Here is a 20,116-nt window from a genome sequence, read left to right on the forward strand (position 1 = left end):
ATAAAGAATAATGCTGAATGTCTCTTAAGTAAAATCACTGGGTTTTACTTAAAAGCCATATAGCACACACCACTAACGTTTACATGGCTTCACCACTAACTTGTTATCATATCAAAGATGGTTGGAGTATGATACCAAGTGAGTGTTGCATATTGTATGGGAATGGTGAAATTTTAAAAATTATGTTTAAGTGTGGAAGTTAGGGACCCGCCGATTATGCTCATAATTTTACCTATTATGCTATGCTGCACTGCTCAAAAATTTATCTAATATGCTTAAATTTATGCTCAATACTTACCCATTATGCTCAAATTATGCCCAATTATTTATGCCTCAGTTCTCGTGCTCTGCTAATAAATTCCAATTTATGGATAAATAATAAGTGGCTGAAGCACAAACTTACTTGTCAAAATGCATATCACAGAAAAGATCGATATACTCTAATAGAACAGTCAGCTATGTGATTGTTCTGTTAGAGTTACTGACTGTTCTATTAGAGTATATCGATCTTTCTGTGATAGCTATTTTGATAAGCAAGAATTCATACTATTACACAAATATTCTTCCTATTATGCTAGCATTAAGCTCAATGCTTTCAGACACCTATTATGCTCATAATTATGCCAGCATAATCGGCGGGTCCCTAGTGAAAGTTCATGGTAGTTGGTAGCCCGCACTATATTGTTAAGAGTTAACGTCGCTAGTCTCGCTACTATGATGTTAATCTGCTGAGTACTGAGAGAATCAATATGACTTGGATTTCCTCACGATGGTTGTTGGATAAGTTCTCAAAAGCGAGTTCTATAGCCTGATTGATCTTGAAAACAAAGGAATTGCTGTATTGGGTTGTTCAAGCATCATTAGGCATGAGGCTATTATGCTCCAAAAATTGAGCATTATGCTTTTGAGCAGTGCTCAAAAAATCACCTATTATGCTTTTGAGAATTGCCCATTATTCCCAAAATTATGCCACCATAATTGGCTAATAATGCCAGTTTATTGCTGTATCAGACCATTTTCATTGATGTTTAGGCTTCAAATAGTCTTGAATTCTTTAGCTGGTTACTGTATTAGAGAATTTCATTTCAATATGACTGCTTTATTAGAGTAAATAATATTCAATGACTGTTCTATTAGAGTTTCTGACTGCTCTATTAAAGTATCTCGATCTTTTTTAACGGAATTGTGCAATCTGCAGATTTTCCTACTGTTAAAGCTTTATAATCACCTCAAAATGCTAGCATAATTCCTGATTTCCACACATACCTATTATTCCCGAAATTATGCCAGCATAATCGCCGCATCCCTAAGCATCATGTGACGGAATCTTTGATTGTGACTTCTGGTGAATGAGATAACAGGAATAAGGTCATGGATAGCTAGGACTAAAGGATTGATCATTATATGTGACTGAATTTGACAAAACCCGGCTTCGACGCACAAAACTTCGTTAGGAGATATGGCGATTTTAAGTAATCATTGTGTAATATCCCAGTGCCTACAGCTGTGCAAACAAAATTTGCACCAAGTATGCATCTATTTACTAGCTATCACTGAGTGGGTGTATACATTTCTGATACCCAAAATTAGCCCTGTTTTGGGCAGCTTTTCTCGAGTGAGTAATAATATCACAGGTGATAGTAATAGGGTGGGAGGGTGGGGGTGGATAGTAATAGGGTGGGAGGGTGGGGGTGGATAGTAATAGGGTGGGAGGGTGGGGGTGGATGGTGGTCTTAATATACGAGTATAAAATGGAGTAAGAAGACGATTGGAATCCAGAGGCCAAGTTTGGGCTCTCCATGGCCCTCAAATCACTCCAAATTGACCGAGAACACTATTGGTGAGGTCTCTGTGAAGTCCCAGCTCACTACACACCATTATCACAAAGCCATGGCCATTCAATGGCGCCAATCTCCCACTCGTGGCTTTGACAGGGTCGGAAGAAAGCTGCCACAGAAACCAGACTTGCCAGTCCTGAAGGAAGTACAGTGTGGAATGTGATAGTGTATTAGGCCAGCAATCCATTTCTGGTAAAAACGTAAGTTTGATTTTGTGTGTGTGGAAGCCTTGTTATGTGAAATCCGGTCACATATTAACAATCTTATAGCTAGAACAGGATGACACTAGAAATTTCTCTTCTACATTCAAGACTGGGGATGTTAAGATCCAAAAGCGTGTTATTACACTACTGAAGCGGGAATAATCACCTGTTATAAATCTTGCACACTGCCTTTGTACTTATTCAAGTTGTTCGTAGGGGTATGAGGCAACCAGACTGGGTAGGTATACTCTATTAATGGACATACCATGGTGTTATAACATTTTAGCTTGAGATGAAATGGACAGGATTTCATGTAGCTAAGAATGCTTACACTGATTGAGCCTTAAAAGGAATGCTATTGATATGGGTACTCCATGATGAGTTGCTTGTGATAGTTACCCCAAGATACTTTGTTGATGACACTTGGAGATGCTATTCAAAGTATAGTTATAAAGGATAGAGTTTCATTTACAAGGAATACATTTTTCTCGGGGTTAAAATTCATATCAGATTGAGCAGTCCGGTGCATCAAAGAATTATTAAGATCCTCTTGAAGTGTGGTGCAGTCAGACAAAGAAGAACGTATAACAGTAATATTATGGAATAGTGTCATCAGCATACAGACCAACTTTACAATTAACAAATAATGGCAACTCATTGATGTAACATAAAAATAGACTTTGGCCATTCCAGTATCAGGGAATTTTTTAATTTAAAATTTCTCCTGACAAAAATAACAAAATCATTTAGGTCAGCAGGCCTTCCTCAGATACTACAAGGGAGACATCATCTTGTTTCGCTGGATGTCTTCTAGATGACTGGCTACCTCAGAGAAAACAATTTACACTTATAGAGCAATCAAACATTCTAATAAAACAATCATACTACTTTGCTACTCTAATAAAGCAGTAAGGTACATGGAACAATGAAGCAGGGCACAACCATTATTATTATTATGTAGCAATCAGCTAAAAGAATTTAAATCTGAAACTACGCCACATGAACATAATAATATTAGTTTCAATATTCAAAATATATAGCAAAGTGGACAGGCAGATTTCATTTTATACACTAGACTAGTATGAGAAACAAATAAGATGCCTAACTGTACTAATTGTATCTTGCTTGTGTTACATATAACAGATACAGCAACTGTATTATGTGTGCAACAGATGGATAAATTCAATCTGAATACAATACTGCATACTACCGGATATGGACATAATTTACAATGAAATGTTTACAGTATTATGTACTTGTCTGGCTACATAACATACAAATAGAAACAGTTTGGATTAAATCAGTTTAGATTGGAGTATCCTCTTCTTTGTCGGTAACATGCGACACACGGAGAGAATGTGAATAGCACTCCATCCTGGAAGATAAAATATATGAGTATGTAGTTGCAAGAACATCATTATTAGAATTAAAGTTTGGGAGTCGGCTTACGACACTACATTGTGATATTATAGGACCCAACTTCATTAGGGTTATCAAGAGGTTTATAAATTTGTGTACACATGAACGTGTGAGTGTGCATGGCTTTAATATAGTTCTATATTCCTAGGGAATTAAGATTATTTCTTCTGCAGTTTCTACATTTTTTATTTGCTACTACCAGTAATTGTATATGCAAGTCCTCATGTAAAAGACTTCCAGTAGTGTTTGTGTGTTTCATTTATATTGTCTCATGACTCACTATTGTGAATCTGTGAATCTTGATGGCAATAAAACTACCACACTAAGTTTCTTCGTTACAAGGCTATTATCGAAGTTTAACAATATTGGTACAGTGGAACCTCCATTATCTGAGCACCTGTGTGCCAGTTCAATCATAAAATTATTCAAATAAGTTAGGTAAAGAAAGTCCATTCATTTATGTACAGAGTTTTGTTCAACTACTCTAATACAACATACACCTTTGGCAAAATACTCTAATAGAACAGTCATCGCTACTGTTTGGGTTCGGATAATCAAAGCTTGGATAATTAAGGTCTTATACCGTAACTGGTTAAAACAAATTTTACATGTAGCTATCTATGAATTCACCTTTACAAGAAATGGTAGATTAAACCACAACTCCTTATTAGGAATAATATCAGAGCCGGTCTTTTCAAATTTCACTCTATTAATTATCATACCAGCCACAAAGTAGACAATGACAATTATGACAAACCTGCAAGGGAAAGAAATGACACACATGTACACCAATATGTAATAACTTATTTTATACGATTAAAATTTTAATGATAAGAAGACTCGCATTATAACCTGGATTGGATGATGTGTGAAATGAATTATGTTGGAGGTGTACTGACACATCATACCTGCTACGGACCTGAACCACACCCACTTATTAGGCAATATATGTTACTTTTTGTAGGAATTCAAGGAGCCATGCCTATTTATCACAACGTGTATTGCAGTTTGTAGGCACACACAAATCCATGTACATTACTGTCTGCAGGTTTACGCAGAGCCACGCCCACTACCCATTATTATTGCATGAGTTATAGTCTACTTTGTGATAGGCTAGCTTCTTTCATTGGGAATGTCTGATACTGTATGTAGCCATGTAAGAAGCACAATAATTTATTTACTCACCTGATTAGTTATTATATACTGTAGTTACCCGTACACTAAATAACCTTGTAGAGCACCCAGATTGTAGCCCTTGGTGTGTGCTGTGGCTTTAATTAATCTAAATCAGATCTGGATCAAATCCCGGTCTGATTGCTGGTCATCCTGACCCATTTCATGTACACACTATAGGCACTTCTATTGCATTGCACCACATAAATAGCTACATATTACGGATCAATGTCGTACATGGCACTTACACACTACACACATACAACACTCCCCCCCTTCACACACACACACACTTACACAGAGAGGACCACTAGTCCTGGTATTCCTAGTTTACTAGCTTTACTATGATGGTCACCGCTACTTCCTCCACTACTAGCTGGTCCATGTTTATTACATCCTCCAGGACAGGCACACACACTTGTCAACTGAAGTGTCTACAGGAAAAAACACACGAAAAGATTGTATAAGTGCCACTATATCATCCTCCGGACTTGATGAGCTCCTAATTTTAATAAGCCCCACACGTAGAGACCTTGATTTGAGGGGATACAATACAGTGTATGTTTCACACTTGTGACACTACATCATACAGTACTAGAGTAGGGACCACAATGGTGTAGGCGTGGCCCATGAAAAATATCACCCAAAACCACCCTCACTTTTCCCTGACGATGATGAGGCAGTATTGGTTAGGTAAAACTGCCCAAAACAAGCCTTCAGATCGACCCGAAATGCTTTCAACAAGTTGCTACAAAATTAAAAAATATATATATCAAATGGAATTTTCTGGTGACTGACTGACTGACTGACTAATGCCTTCAGACAAGCTTAACTCGATAACAGGCTAAGGCTACGGACTTGATTTTTTTTCTCTGTTCGACGTCACTTCAGCCAGACACATGCCTTTTGGCATACCATGGTATATACAATGCAGTCTTCATGGACTTCCCAGTGTTCTCCTTTGTGTCCCATTCTTTTTTGCTGACAGTAAAAGGTGTCGATTTAGTGGTAGCGCATGATGCATAGCTTCCTGGAAATCATCTGTATTTTTCATAGTGGCTACTTTGATTGCAGGGGTGCTTGTCGACACTTGATTCATACTGCTGGGTTGAACATAGCTGACAACAAAGTGTAATGGATACTTCATTTTTCGGACGATACTTGGTAGCTGGGGAGTACGGTGCCATTTCTTTCTTTTGATGTGGTATGTGTGGGTTCACCAGTCATAATTATTTAATTTTTTTAAAAAGTTAACAAACAAGTACACACAAAAAATTGGAATTTTCAACTGGAGTAGGGACCATAGCACGTCAATAAAAAGTACTGAAACAAACTGGAATAGTGCACGATATTAAATCACAGTAAAACAATAAGAAGTGTTATATCCCTACTGTGTTCAAGATACCTAATGGAAAAGCACAGTAGGGATATAACACTTCTTATTATTGTTTTACTGTGATTTATATCACAGTAAAATAAGAAATACATATGTAAATGTGTAGTCTTGCTGCGCTTATCATCCATGGTTAATCACAAGAAATGTGTATGGCTTAACAAAAATAATATGCAATTAATAGACACATGCACTTAACAACCCGACTCTATGGTAGTTTATTCAAGACAAACATCCATATAGAGACACTCTAATATAACAGTCACAACCACATATATTTAACATACGTAGCTATGCTATAAAAAGGTAACAAACTAGAAATTATAAATTAAGTAGGGTAATTTCAGAGATGATACTATTCTGAACAGATGGTACATGGTAACACCAAAGTAGGGATTTTCCCACATATAGCTATGTTGTAATAGCTACCTTTGTTTCGCTACATTTTATTGGTGGAACGCTACCTGATTTTTCCATTAAAATAAGTTTTGTACTAGACTAATATCACATACAAAACAAAACAGATGTTGTATACATCCACAGGTACTACACATGGTACACATGTACTACACATGGTACACATGTACTACACATGGTACACATGTACTACACATGGTACACAGGTACTACACATGGTACACATGTACTACACATGGTACACAGGTACTACACATGGTACACAGGTACTACACATGGTACACATGTACTACACATGGTACACATGTACTACACATGGTACACAGGTACTACACATGGTACACATGTACTACACATGGTACACAGGTACTACACATGGTACACATGTACTACACATGGTACACATGTACTACACATGGTACACATGTACTACACATGGTACACATGTACTACACATGGTACACATGTACTACACATGGTACACAGGTACTACACATGGTACACATGTACTACACATGGTACACATGTACTACACATGGTACACATGTACTACACATGGTACACATGTACTACACATGGTACACATGTACTACACATGGTACACATGTACTACACATGGTACACATGTACTACACATGGTACACATGTACTACACATGGTACACATGTACTACACATGGTACACATGTACTACACATGGTACACATGTACTACACATGTACTACACATGGTACACATGTACTACACATGGTATGCCACTTACATACTCATCTTTATTAGTTTCACCAAGAGACTCAAACTTAGATTTATGCTTGTATGTCTTGTTACATTGTAGCTGAATAACCATACTCCTAAAATGTATCAGTCATAATATACACATCTACTATGCATGTGTGACCAACACAAAATGGATTAAAGAGTTTCATTATCTAATAACATATGTGACCCAAAATCCAACCATTTTCACAAAATTATAGCTTGCCATAAAGCTGTATTGAAATACAATATGTGTGCTACATGAAAACTTTATGCACGCTTTAATCGCATGCATTTGTACACACTGAAATTAGGCTCAAATTAATAAAACCTATACATCACTGGATTTGTCTGTTTATGGAGAGTAAGAAAATTTTTGTTTCATGTTTGCACAGGAAAGGATACGTGAGTTTTGGGCATTTATTTACGATGCAGTAAAAATGACATTCACTGTTGTCATTTCTTAGTTGGAATGACCTTCTCCTTTGTCAACACGAAGGAGTACAGAGAAAGCACTATACCTTGATTGATTTGCCAGTTCCTGGTGAACACATTGAGCCAAGTCCCATCTTTGTAGCTTGTTTTAATTGTGAGTTATGATCAATTATCTAAGCGCATGTAATTCATTTCCCATATTGTTGCTGTACAAACTGACTTTATCACTGTTCCAACTGTCAAGTGCTATAACTCCAAAACCATTCATCATAAAAGGCTGAAACTTTAGCTGTCCACTTTTTTGTTACTATAGATTACAGAGATGCAATAAAATGGAATTCAAGGAATGTGCAAAAACAGCTAGTTTTTCTCAGTGGGTCACATTTAACTGATTCTTTCATTGCCAATAAGCTGATGTCTAATGCTGTATTATAATTGTTGCATCTGTATGTTATTACAACACCGAGGAAACTATTAGTACCCTTCTAATTGATACTTTAATTAGATGACATTACTGATAAGGAGTTTCAGAAAAGTTGCAAGTGGAGTAGTTGTGAATTTATACCAGTAGTGTAGCTACCACTAGTTAATTAATTAATATTAGCATTTGACTTTTTCACACAAGCTAAAATATTTATGGCATTTTAATAAACATTACAGGTTTTTGCTATTGAATTTGTCACTTTCACATTGCTCTGGCAATTAAATTTGACACGCTTGCAGTAGAATCAGGTGCTATTGCATTAGAAATAGTTGGAAATTTCGTCTTGGCTGATTGTTTATTGTACGGGTCAAAATAGAAGCAAATTTCTTTTGGAAAGTAATTGACAAACATCCACGTCGTCTGTATGAAACCGTTTCTAAAGGAATTACTGGATACTAGTGTTTTCAGAGATGTTAAACCTGGGTGTGCGCCCGATGGCATAATCTCTGTCAGTAGTTTACTGAAGTGGTAGGAGCATGTGATAGACAAATTAAGTACCGAATACAACTAATTACTATAAGTTCTTGCCAGTCAATAATCGAATACATAATTTTCTTGGTTAGCCAAGTGCTCACCGATTTGTCATGATGAAATTTCCTACAAACACGACGAATTCTAAGGCAATAGTGTCTAAAAACCAAGGCAATGATTCCACTGCAATAGCAAAGAACTCAATAGCAACCGGGTCGCAAAGGTGACCAAAAACCTGTGATGCATTATGGTTTGCTCAACATCCACTGTCCTTTGAGGTTTTAAAAATGTATTGAAGCTTTTGAGAGCAGGATCTTTACGCTTTCGTGATCCCAAACCATACCATTTATTCTTATCATTAGGTGATACACTTAAGTATAAGCCTCATGCAAGCCTGGTAAAACAAAGAAAGATATAATAAACATGCGCTGTTTTATCACTAACTTTGTGCCAACAGTACATGACAAGGTTCAAAATAATAGTTAGACACCAAGACCAAGGGAACTAAGCGATTTAGTAACCCCAATGGCCTGAGGCTGTAGCGTCCCAAGCGCAGCGAGGGAACTACTAAGGGCAAGAGGGGTTACTAAATCGCTTAGTTCCCGTTGGTTGCGGTGTCTAACTTATTTTTAGACTATGGTTTAAAGTACATACGTTTATAGCCAGAGCATTAGGGTGGGGTGAAAGAGCAATGCAGAACGGCAGAACGGTTTCTTCCTGAAGTCCTTACAGCGCCCACAAAAATAATTATTCAACCGGTAACCAGAGTAACGGTTAGAACTGTGTACAGTAGATAGGCCGCTTAGTCTACTAATTGTCCAGAATTATCCGCAGAACACAGAGAAGTATTGCATTACAGTATTATCAAGTACTCCAGTGTACCTTTTTGTGTTATAATTATTTTTCAAGTAAAAAATTGCCTGAGGGTGGGTTACTAAATGAACATGTCAAAATGAACATGTCAGGTGACTAAGTGATTTAGTAACCCTCTAAATGAGCTGTACCATAATCTAATATTATGTATTCCGTTCTTTGTATTTTAAAACGTTTTTTGTTATGAGCAGCAGTCCATTAACCTTACTGCTAGTTACCATATAGCAATTATCATTACACCTCAGAAGCAACTATTCAGATACGTAGCAGTTCACAGCAGTGCCATTAACAGTGGGGTTATGAAGCCTACTGTACTTATACTAGAAGTTGTTATTTAAATAAGGACACACATTAATCAGTGCTGACATCATGACTTACATATTCACAAGGGGCATCTGTTTCTGTTGCAGACATACCGTATTTACTCGATTTGTGCCGCACCCTCGAATAGTACAGCAGTGTGGTACTATTTGAAAGTCTTTTCCTTCTTTCTTAAAATAATTTTAATTGTACCACACCCTCGAATAGTACCACACTATTATATTTCCGTAATTACTCTTTACTAGTGCTTTCATACCTTTAGTATTAATCTCCATCTCAATTTAAGGAAGGTATTTTCCTGGTAAAATTTTAACGGTTGTCACATAATCAGGAAATTAGTTGGTCACATAAATGTAGCACGAGGCGTGACATGATTATGCTACAAAGACTTGAGTGAAAGAAAGGGAAGAAGCAAGTAGTAACGTGTTGTGATTGTTTTATAAAACGAATAGCTATAGTGGTGGCAGGTTTAAAATGTTAGTAGCGTACTCTTGAATAATACTGCAGTGCAGCACTATTCGAATGATTTTATCCTTATTTTTGGGCAAAAAATAATAGTACCCTTGGGGCACAAATCGAGTAAATACGGTACATGTACAGTATAGTAGGGTCAAATAGAATCAAATTCTTTGCCTCATGCGAGTTCAGCAATAACAATAGAAATTACAATACTAGAAAAGCTGGAAAGGTATGCTAAGATGTGATTGATATTTAATTTTAGCAATTTTTAACTGGTAGTAGTATCGTAAGTTTCAAAAGACTGTATATCTTTTTCTGAAGCAAGGTACTGTATTGCTTCTGGAATTTAGAATGGAGGATTGCTATACAGTTCCCTCAATTATCCAGCCATGGATTATTTGAGTGTTCCGTTAAAGTGACTGTTCTATTAGAGTATTTTGCCTAAAGTGTATGTTCTATTTGAGTACTGTATTTATTGTTATTAGAGCTTTACAGTGACCAGCACTGAAGGTCTGACAGCAACATGTGCTGCAGCCTTTGGATTACTTAACCTAACAAACTGGAGACTAAAACAATACTTAACCTACATACATTAGCTACAATAAGAAAATGGGACAAAGAAAGGAAAAAAGTCCCTCATATCCCAGGATTTCGTATATAAATGTATGGGCTATGAACTTTTTCATTATCCGAACACACCTACGGCCCGATAAGTTCAGATAGTGGAGGGGCCACTACATATGTATAGTACTGCAAAGGGTGAAGTAATCTCCCACGTTGACAGTTAATCCTTGTTTGTTCAAATCTCAACACCACTATTATCTGAACACCAAAAGTGACTGTTTAATTAGAGAATTCTCAGTGCTGCTGTGCATTGTATTAAAACAATTGAATTTGCATATAAATCCTTTCAACGGGCTTCACTTACCCAAATTGTGGCTAAGGATCCATAAATAGTTAAGAAGAGGCCAAACGAAGCGGTTCACAGCCACCATCTTGCATCACAGTAACAAGGACACACATAGCACGAGCCTTTTCTGGTTCCGATGAGTGGCTGCTTTCTGTGCTTTGCCTTACCTTTTTACCTTCAATTACATGGTCATCTTCTTCTAAAACCATAACAATGCATTAATTTTCTGTATCAAACATTTTCCTTAGAGGAGCATATATATACACCACAATATTGCACTTATGCTAGAGTATAGATACCTGGAGCTGCACTTATAATAAACCTTTCCCACAAACATGCCCATATACAATTAGAACATGCCACCACACCCTTGAACAATTGAAGCACATGACCACGTCCTATCAGCTGCAGTTTTGCTACAGAAAACATGCACTAAGCCACGCCCCTCAGTTTATAGCATAGCTCACTTTGAGATAAGTATAGAGATCATAAAATACTCTAATAAAGCAGTCACAATCACTTTTGTATAATAGCTAGAATTTTTATAATTTAAACTGAAGTAGGATTCCAGCAATAAAAAAGAAGTGAAACAAGAGATATGAATGATGGTAGGTATCAAAAGGTACAGTCGTACCATTTAAGCAGGGATCCTGGTGAAATTTTCGTACACTGCCCAAAACTCCGCCTTTAAAAAGCATCCTATAGATATCTCACGAGACGAAAATCACCTTTACAGAATAGTACTAGTCCATATAATATATAATACAGCATTAAATACAACAAAACGCTTACAGGTGGCCGGATACAGAATTTTAAAAAATCACCGAACTTGAATTTAGACTGACTGCCTGACTGACCACAGTCGCAAACCTAGAGGCCAAACGAAGCAGTGCACGGTCACCATTTTACGCCACAATAACAAACTCACCAGTGGGATGTGCCTTTTGGGGTTCTGACAAGTGTGTGCCCTCTGCGCTTTGTCTTCTTTTGTCTTCATTCAGGCTGCTTATCTTCTTCATCCAACGAAACCATATTGAGGCGTTAATTTCCCGTATCAACACTTTCTCTAAGCAGCATAATAGACGCTACAAGATTATTTAAGACGCTTAGACTACGTGTTACTGTACGGAGGTACTGGTACTAGATAGCTTTCATGATAGGTCACAAGATCCGCCCATTCTTTATTATACGCATTATCGATCTTTCAATTGAAACCACGATGACACACCCCTTTTACGCTAGCTGTATTTCAGTGACCACCAGACATGGGTTAAGCACTTAAGCACTAGTGCTTGTAAGCACTTTGAGCACTTATTTTGAAGTGCTTGAGAGTGCTTACAAGTACTTGCTGTTTTGAAGCATTGTGCTTGTGCTGATACTTAAGTACTTTATGAAAGAAGTGCTTATAAACACTTTTAAGGATGTGATCTTCCTGATTTTGTGTATGACATTTTGAGGCCACACGTAAACACTGCACCAAGACAACAAAAAATTATCTAGACCAACCAGAATTATATACAACTTTAAATGGAAGCAGAGATTCAGGGAATCTATGGAAACAGTTAGGCACAAGTGACCATATCAAAAGTTACATCATTAAGTAGAAAGAACCTGTGGAGAAAGTTCTGCAGATGTTCACAGTTCTGGCCAACCTTTGTCCTTGCTCACAGTTCTGCAGATGTAAACTGTTGCTAATTTAAAATAATTAAAGTAATTATATCAAGTCCTTTTATTGTGCTTCATTTTGTACTTGAAGTATTTACTTTATTGAAGCACTGTGTTTGTGCTTGTACTTAAGCACTTTAGCAAGTGCTTGACCCATGTCTGGTGACCACACACCTTCAAGTTGGAAGGCTGACTTGACATACTCTAATAATCGATCGAAACAATGATGACCATGCCCCCTTTTGGGCAAGTGCACAACTTTGCAGGCTGACTTGAGATATTCTAATACAGCAGTCACCCTAATAGAACAGTCACATGTTTATAGCTAGCTGTATGTCTTAACAAAAAACTAAATAACTAGACTACATTAAAAATCACAAATTTAAAAATGAAGTCAGGATCCAAGCAATAAAAAGTAGTGAAACAAGAGATAAACGATGGTAGTTATTACAGCATAGCTCGGTAGGAAATCCCTACTTTGGCATTGAACACAAAATAATTGTTATACCATGCCAAAGTAGGGATTTCCCACTGATCTATGCTGTAATAACTACCATTGTTTGTCTCTTGTTTCACTACTTTTTATTGCTTGAATCCCTACTGCATTTTTAAATTTATAATTTTTAATATACTAGTTACAACATAGCCATGTGGGAAAACCCTTACTTTAGCATGTTACTAACATCTGTTTAATGCCAAAGTAGGAATTTCCCATATAGTCATGTAGTGTAATGCTACCATCATTCATATAGCTTGTTTAACTAGCTAGAACTTATTTCATTTCTGATTCTTAGCAAAATGTAGAGACAACTCACCTATGACCAGTTCCATTGGTGTAATATATAGACACAACATCTTTGTCACTGGTTTTAAAATCAGCAGTGCTTTCCTGACCAATAGATCTTTTGCTCCCACCACAATCCTGACACCCCTACATACATACACACAATAGGAACACTCACTTTCACATACTATTCTAAAATACAAATAATCAACACACAAGAATAAACATAGCATAATCATGAACCACGACAGTGGGTTCATAATAGGGATCGCCCATGATTTTGCAAAAACTCTAATAGAACGCACGCCTAAAAACCACATTGGAAAGCATTCTCCAACTCAAAACCACCCTCTGGTGGTTATTTACAATTAGTATTGGTCCAGTATTAAGTGAAAAGGAAACAGTACGTGTATTTGGGACAAAACTGAAATTTGCCATTTTATTATTATTCATAATATTTTGTTTCGTTCATGTACAGCAAAAGTTATCAACTTTTCGAGCTAAAAACTATATAGCCATGCTCACTGAGTCCTTCTGCGTGTCCATGACCTATTAATAAGCCTGTATTCCACAGATCGCGAACCACCCTACACGTTGAAACTTTTCTAAGTTCTCTTCGCCATTGCACTATTGGCACAGTTCCGTATATTAAAGAAGCCGTATAACAATAAAATTACAGGATTCCGTTTTGTGACTGACAGTTGTAGTGCTTAATGTAGGCTGAAGCAGTACTCAAGGATGTAACAGTGCTTCATACACTTAGAAGATCGCGCATAGCGTCTGAGTATACTTCTTCCTGTAAGGGCACGATCACGATTTGCTATACAAGCAACCATACAAGTGCTCTCTCACAGACAGACATAACTAGTGAAGTGATAGGCTGACACCAAGAGATTATTCATTGTTATGATTGTAGTTTCTATAAACCACTTCCTTTCCACGCAAAGCCTCAAGTTGGGTGGAATCAGTTAGTCTTGTTAATTAAAATTAAAACTATTTGTGAGTGCCTTAATTGTCTGACCACATTGTGTAAGCAACATGGCTTCATGCTGCTGAATACCTACAGCCACACAGTATCTCACTGTATATGTATGCATGCAGGTTAGCTAATCTACAGGCTAACTCTATATGTATAATGATGAGCCGCCTTTTGTCTAGCTACCCAGCCCACAACAAACCATATCATGACTGGATGTTCTGTTGCTCTTGATCAAGGCAGGTATACCTGGAGATATGATTCAGTCCTACAGGTTCTTGTTCACGGACTCCAACAACACTTACGTACCTGACAGTTTTAAACTCTAAGCTGACCTTCCAGGATATCTTGCTAGTGTCTACCCTCCCAGCACTATTCCAACCAATCTTTCCTCCACTGGCTTGGTTTTAGTTTCTAATAATTCCATTTGTTTGTTTGAACTAACTATTCCCACCAATACCCAGCAACATCTTTTAGCTGCTAGACTAGGAAGGAAGACCGGTATGGCTGTTTACAACATGACCTTCGGCTTTCTGGCTTATGAGTCTGTCAATCTCATTTCCATTGAGATTGGTTGTTTATGCCATTTTATGCCAGACACAATTGCCCAAGTAGCCAATACTTGTGAAGTGGCAAAGAAGACCATAAAATCTCTGTTTGAGCAGGCTGCTCACGTTGCTGTCTCCTGCTCATACAGAATTTTTAATTCTGGAGCCTCCCCAGACTGGGATCTATTGGTTTGCCTAAAATTGCATGCTATAATTAATAGTGTAAGTGTTGCCAGGGCTCCTGTACTGTTTATCCAGTGCTTGGTACCTCTGAGTCTAGACCCCTGTACTTAATAAAGTTGTATTTTGTCTTAACAAAACAAGATATCTCTCTCTGTGGTGTGTGAAACAATTTATTTGTGGATGTCACATATTGTTTGTGGGAAGCCATATGCATTCACACATGTCAACATAGATTTCTTCACTGTGGTACATATACCAAATGGATACAGTACTCACATGAACAACAAACTCTAGCTGCACAAACTATATTACGTAGCATTATATTATCATTTATACTACTGTGCACCAGTGAGCCAATGTTGTAGTCCATGCACCCATGGAAAATCTGCATGTGACTCTTATTGTATATGGTCTTGGCTCAAATAATAAATGCACAACCACTGACTATTTTAACTTATAATTACATGCTTGTCAGAGTTCCATGTCTTGTGACAGGTAGCTGAATTCAGGCCTACCTACAACTGATAAATAGGCGTAGCTGCATGTATGCCTATAGACAGTAATTCTGAGTGGACATGGCTCAGGAATGAAGCCTAGCTGTAGCAGGACTAGACTATGACGTGTTAGTACAGTCACTTCCCACTAATTAAGTTGTTTCCCACATGATCCAATCTGGGTCAGACCCGGATAATATGTAAAGCTGTCAGAGCTGGATGACTAACCAAAATGTTAACTGGTTGACCCAGTTTCAATGCTGGCGCTGCAAGGTACTTACCCAAACAAAATTATGTTACCATACAAGTGAAATTAGTTGTGAGGCTTTATGAGTGATGAAGGTCTTTAGGTACCACACTTGAAAGGCTTCCCTGCTATGTCTAACCACAACATCCAGTGGTTGTACAAACACAATTAAAAGATAAATTAAAACACTTTCCCTTTAAATGCAACTAACAACTACTGTATAGTGGGAAATTTTTGAGGGAAGAAACTTTTGTGAAACTGTGTAAAATCCGATTTTCGCACTTTTCATTTCACAAGTCTAGAAAACAGATTTGGTAAGGTAAACTTGAAACATTTCACAATTATATTTTCTCGAAGCTATCATTACATTCAAAATTCACAAAAGTTTCGTCTCTCCAGCTATACAGTATCCGCTTACAGCTTTGTCAGTCTCTGCACACTACATACAGTGGTGTTACAGTGGAGCCCCCCCTAAGTGGAGCCCCGTAAGTGGACACCTTGATAATCAGATACTTGTTTATGGTCCCAATGGAAATGTACATGTACACATATTTACATCAAGATAAGTCTCAAGTGTCTGAAATAAGAAATTGTTCCACACTAAAACTACTATACAAGTATACAGACAACATCTCTGATACTTACAGCAACATCCTTGCAGTCACCAGGATGATCGCCTAGAGTAAATGAATTACAAGGATTGTAATAGTAGATAGTTCCATCTTTAGTGGTGACGCTGAATGCTCTATAATCATATGAAAACACACACTCAACATCAATACCACACAACCATTCACCATGTGTAAGTATTGTATATCACTACCTCCAGTAGCAGTCATGCAAGTTGACTATTCATCACTATACAAAGATGTAAAACACACTCAAGTAATGAAGCATATCCTCCTCATTGCTGAGCAATGATGTGTGGCAATATATTGTTTTGCTTGTCAGTTAGTTAACAATTTACATGTATATGTGGAATCTACATTTGTTGGCTATGTGAAAGACAGCCACTGTCATATATAAACATGTCATTAACACAGTTCACATACACCTTATATACTGTAGCCATACATACATTTTTTTGCATCGTTGCCATGTTGAAATTAGCCATTGGGATTGCGAACCTAATAAAATTTACTGATTTTAGCAGAATTCCGCATATCTACTGACATGGTAAATTCAAAAACGTACGAGAAACCCACTAAACGTTGGCTTAGGAAACATGGTGTCTATTTATATAGGCCTACAGAAACTAGAACAAAGCTATTCTAAACTAAGTTACTCACGCGACACTTTCTCGAAGCAGCTTTCCTTAACTTTTGTCTTTAAACTGAATGGCCCACTTGAGGGTAACAACTCTTTGTACAATTCCCTCAAATTACTGAAGTATTATTCATGTACACAATGTTCCAGACCGTTTTTTTTTTTTTGTTTAGACTAATTAGTTTAAGGTGAATTCCCATAGTCTTGGTAACGGGTGAACCCCACAATACATTACGCGTTGGGAAAAATGACGAACCGGGTTCAGAAACTGTGCTGGGCCCACGTATCCGCTGCAGCTACAGTCTTGAAAATAAGGTGGAGTATTCCTTAGAGGTATGTGCGTAATTAGCAGACCGATTTTTGTTGTTGGTATCACTACATAATGTTGTGGGCGCTTCAAAAATGCACAAAAATCAGTGTTTTTACACCATTTTTATGTACTTTTGGGGGCATGCCCCTTTCAATAGTAATGTATTGATTATTAACCAAATAAATTCAATATGGCATAGTGCTCTGGGTATTGTTCACTATAACATGTTCAGTTCCACTCAACCTGACATACACAAACTGAAGGATCAAGTCAGTTCAAGGAACAATGATACACTGCTGATCATACAGTATTGTGCTACATTTCTTTTTTGCCAAAAATAGTATAAGTTGTCTGTTCACAGCCACTTTCATCTCGCAATGCAATAACCTTTACAATCAGAAGACATGGCTACAGTTGGGACAGAACTGTAAGTATAGGAAAACGTTAATGTGTTTATCTACATTACCAGTTAGGCACTGGAGGGTGAGAACATAGAGCTTGTACAATACGGTGGTAATATTATAGAAAAGTCTTATCAGTGCAGCAAACAGTGTCAGATTATAGATCTCTATGACATCAAAGCCATGATGGGTAGGAAGTAACTCTGCCTGCATGTATAATTAACAGGTGTTTCACAAACATAGGGGACTAAAAATGTCTACTAACTAAATTTCATGTATTCACTGGATTCTGAAGATACCTTGGCAGCTTAGCTATAAAGACTTTAACAAGCTAAAGGTGTTGTAGTGAAGCTCAAAACTACAATTGCTGGCTAAAAAACAAACAGCATACAACAACACCATATAAGGTTACAGGTTAACCACTTCAGCTGTGGGTGAGTTAATTGGCGTGCATTGGCGCCAAACCATTAGCTATACTGAGACGTGATGCTTTCTACGGGCTCAGTAACTTACGGAGTATCCTTGTGCGCCAGACTTCTCAGATCAATGTTCTTGTTATCCATGGAGCACACGCATGGAGGAAGGTTCTTAACTTGAGTACACCCCGACTCCTGGGGTTCCACTATCAATGAGATGGCGAACTGTGCCAAGAACGAAACCACAACTGTGGTAATCTTCAAAACCCTCATTTTTGTGTTAAAGTCTGTAATCCTCAATTCAATAACTGATCACTGTTACACAGCACAACGCAGCAAGACCGTCGTCACCTCGGTCAACACGAAACTTGGCGGGAGAACTGATTACTCTACAACCTAGTTATGACGCAACTTCGCAGGGAGGTCTCACGTGATATGTTGCGGGCAATGAGTTCTTCGAGGTGAGATTCGAGGAGACCGACTGTTCGAGGAACGAACACAACCTATCCAACCTATGTTGTAAGTGTATGTAGCCATGGGTTTGTAGCGCCACGATTCGTTACGTTTTATGGTGCATGGCGAAGGGTAAATGGTGACCTTTCCTTAACTTTCTATTTGTTGTGTACGGGGTTGTGTTAGTCTCGCATAGCCAGACCCTTTTCTTTCTTTTGTGTGGGGGCGGAAAAGAAAAAGGGTCTGGTGAACAGTATAGCATCGTGGTTGGGCTATCCCGAGATTGTGGGGATTCTACTGCGCAGCTTCTGGATTGTTGATTGGCACGAATGACGTGATTTGCTAATATTTGCAGCATTTGCATTCTGTTACCATAGCTACTACTGAAATATCTATGGTAACAGGATGCAAATGCAGCAAATCACGTCATTTGCACCAAACAACAATCTGGAAGCTGCGCAGTAGAATCCCCACAATCTCGGGATAGCCCAACGACGATGCTATACTATGTTCACCAGACCCTTTTCTTTCCCTGCCCCACACAATAGAAAGAAAAGGGCCTGGCTACACAAGACTAGGGTTGTGTACAATTTGTTGCTTGTTTGTATTGTTTGCATAAGTTGTGTTGTATCTTATTCAGTTTCATAGACATGGAGTGGTTCTGGTAGTTAGAATCACTTAACCTAATACCTACCTGTAAATTGCATGTGACCCGATATTCATTTCACATTATATATAGACCCATTGCAGGTGAACTGCTGCCATAGCAACATCCTCCATCTTGGATATTGTGCAACCTGATAGCGTAGGAGAGAACATAGGTTTAACCTGGTGAACCTTTGCCATAGAATGCAAAAGAGCTGCTCTACTTCCTGGGTATTGTTTTAGTCTTATAGAAAGCAATGCTATCAGGGTTGCAAAACAGGTTGCACTCTAAGATGGTGGATGTTACTATGGCAGCAGCTCACCTGCAAAAGGTATACATATAATTGTAAGGGAAAGATGTAATAGACTATACTATCCTACAATTATAGGGCTGAAACACTTCTCTGGAACAATATAAGGGGTGGTCCACAATTTTCAGCCATTTTGCGAGCATACAAAGTGAAACAGTACACTGGGGAGGAAGGGGTAAAATCACATGTACGCTTTTTAAAAATGCTGATCACGCGGGTTGGTGAGAAATTTGGATGCAGCGGTAAGGCTCTAGTAAGCCCCTATT

General features: G+C 37.8%; 2 protein-coding genes across 3 annotated transcripts in view; one reads left to right on the top strand and one right to left on the bottom strand.

Moving 5' to 3' along the window:
• Nucleotides 1–3,222: 3,222 nt before the first annotated feature.
• Nucleotides 3,223–18,878, bottom strand: LOC136257369 (uncharacterized). Its single transcript, XM_066050544.1, has 7 exons — nucleotides 18,539–18,878; nucleotides 16,694–16,793; nucleotides 13,632–13,747; nucleotides 7,206–7,293; nucleotides 4,931–5,067; nucleotides 4,091–4,217; nucleotides 3,223–3,416 (listed from the first exon to the last, which is right to left on the bottom strand). The coding sequence occupies exons 1-7, from the start codon at nucleotides 18,712–18,714 to the stop codon at nucleotides 3,342–3,344; spliced, it is 819 nt and encodes a 272-aa protein (XP_065906616.1). The 5' UTR covers nucleotides 18,715–18,878; the 3' UTR covers nucleotides 3,223–3,341.
• Nucleotides 18,514–20,116, top strand: part of LOC136257368 (NACHT, LRR and PYD domains-containing protein 4C-like) — a 76,184-nt gene continuing 74,581 nt past the window's right edge. Inside the window, exon 1 of one of the 2 annotated variants that reach the window (XM_066050542.1) lies at nucleotides 18,514–18,960. The gene's annotated coding sequence lies outside the window, so the exon portion shown is untranslated. The remainder of the gene's footprint in view (nucleotides 18,961–20,116) is intronic. The other variant, XM_066050538.1, reaches the window with a different exon arrangement.

This window comes from Dysidea avara, chromosome 6 (genome assembly GCF_963678975.1).
Source record: "Dysidea avara chromosome 6, odDysAvar1.4, whole genome shotgun sequence".
Lineage (NCBI taxonomy): Eukaryota > Metazoa > Porifera > Demospongiae > Dictyoceratida > Dysideidae > Dysidea > Dysidea avara.

What these genes read in the sequence shown, in the direction of transcription:
- LOC136257369 (XM_066050544.1), bottom strand. Translation starts at nt 18,714, where the DNA reads ATGAGGGTTTTGAAGATTACCACAGTTGTGGTTTCGTTCTTGGCACAG. An exon ending in ACCAATGGAACTGGTCATAG is followed by an intron (nt 7,294 to 13,631) that starts GTGAGTTGTCTC and finishes GATACATTTTAG; the next exon opens with GAGTATGGTTATTCAGCTAC. An exon ending in ATCTACCATTTCTTGTAAAG is followed by an intron (nt 3,417 to 4,090) that starts GTGAATTCATAG and finishes TTTATCTTCCAG; the next exon opens with GATGGAGTGCTATTCACATT.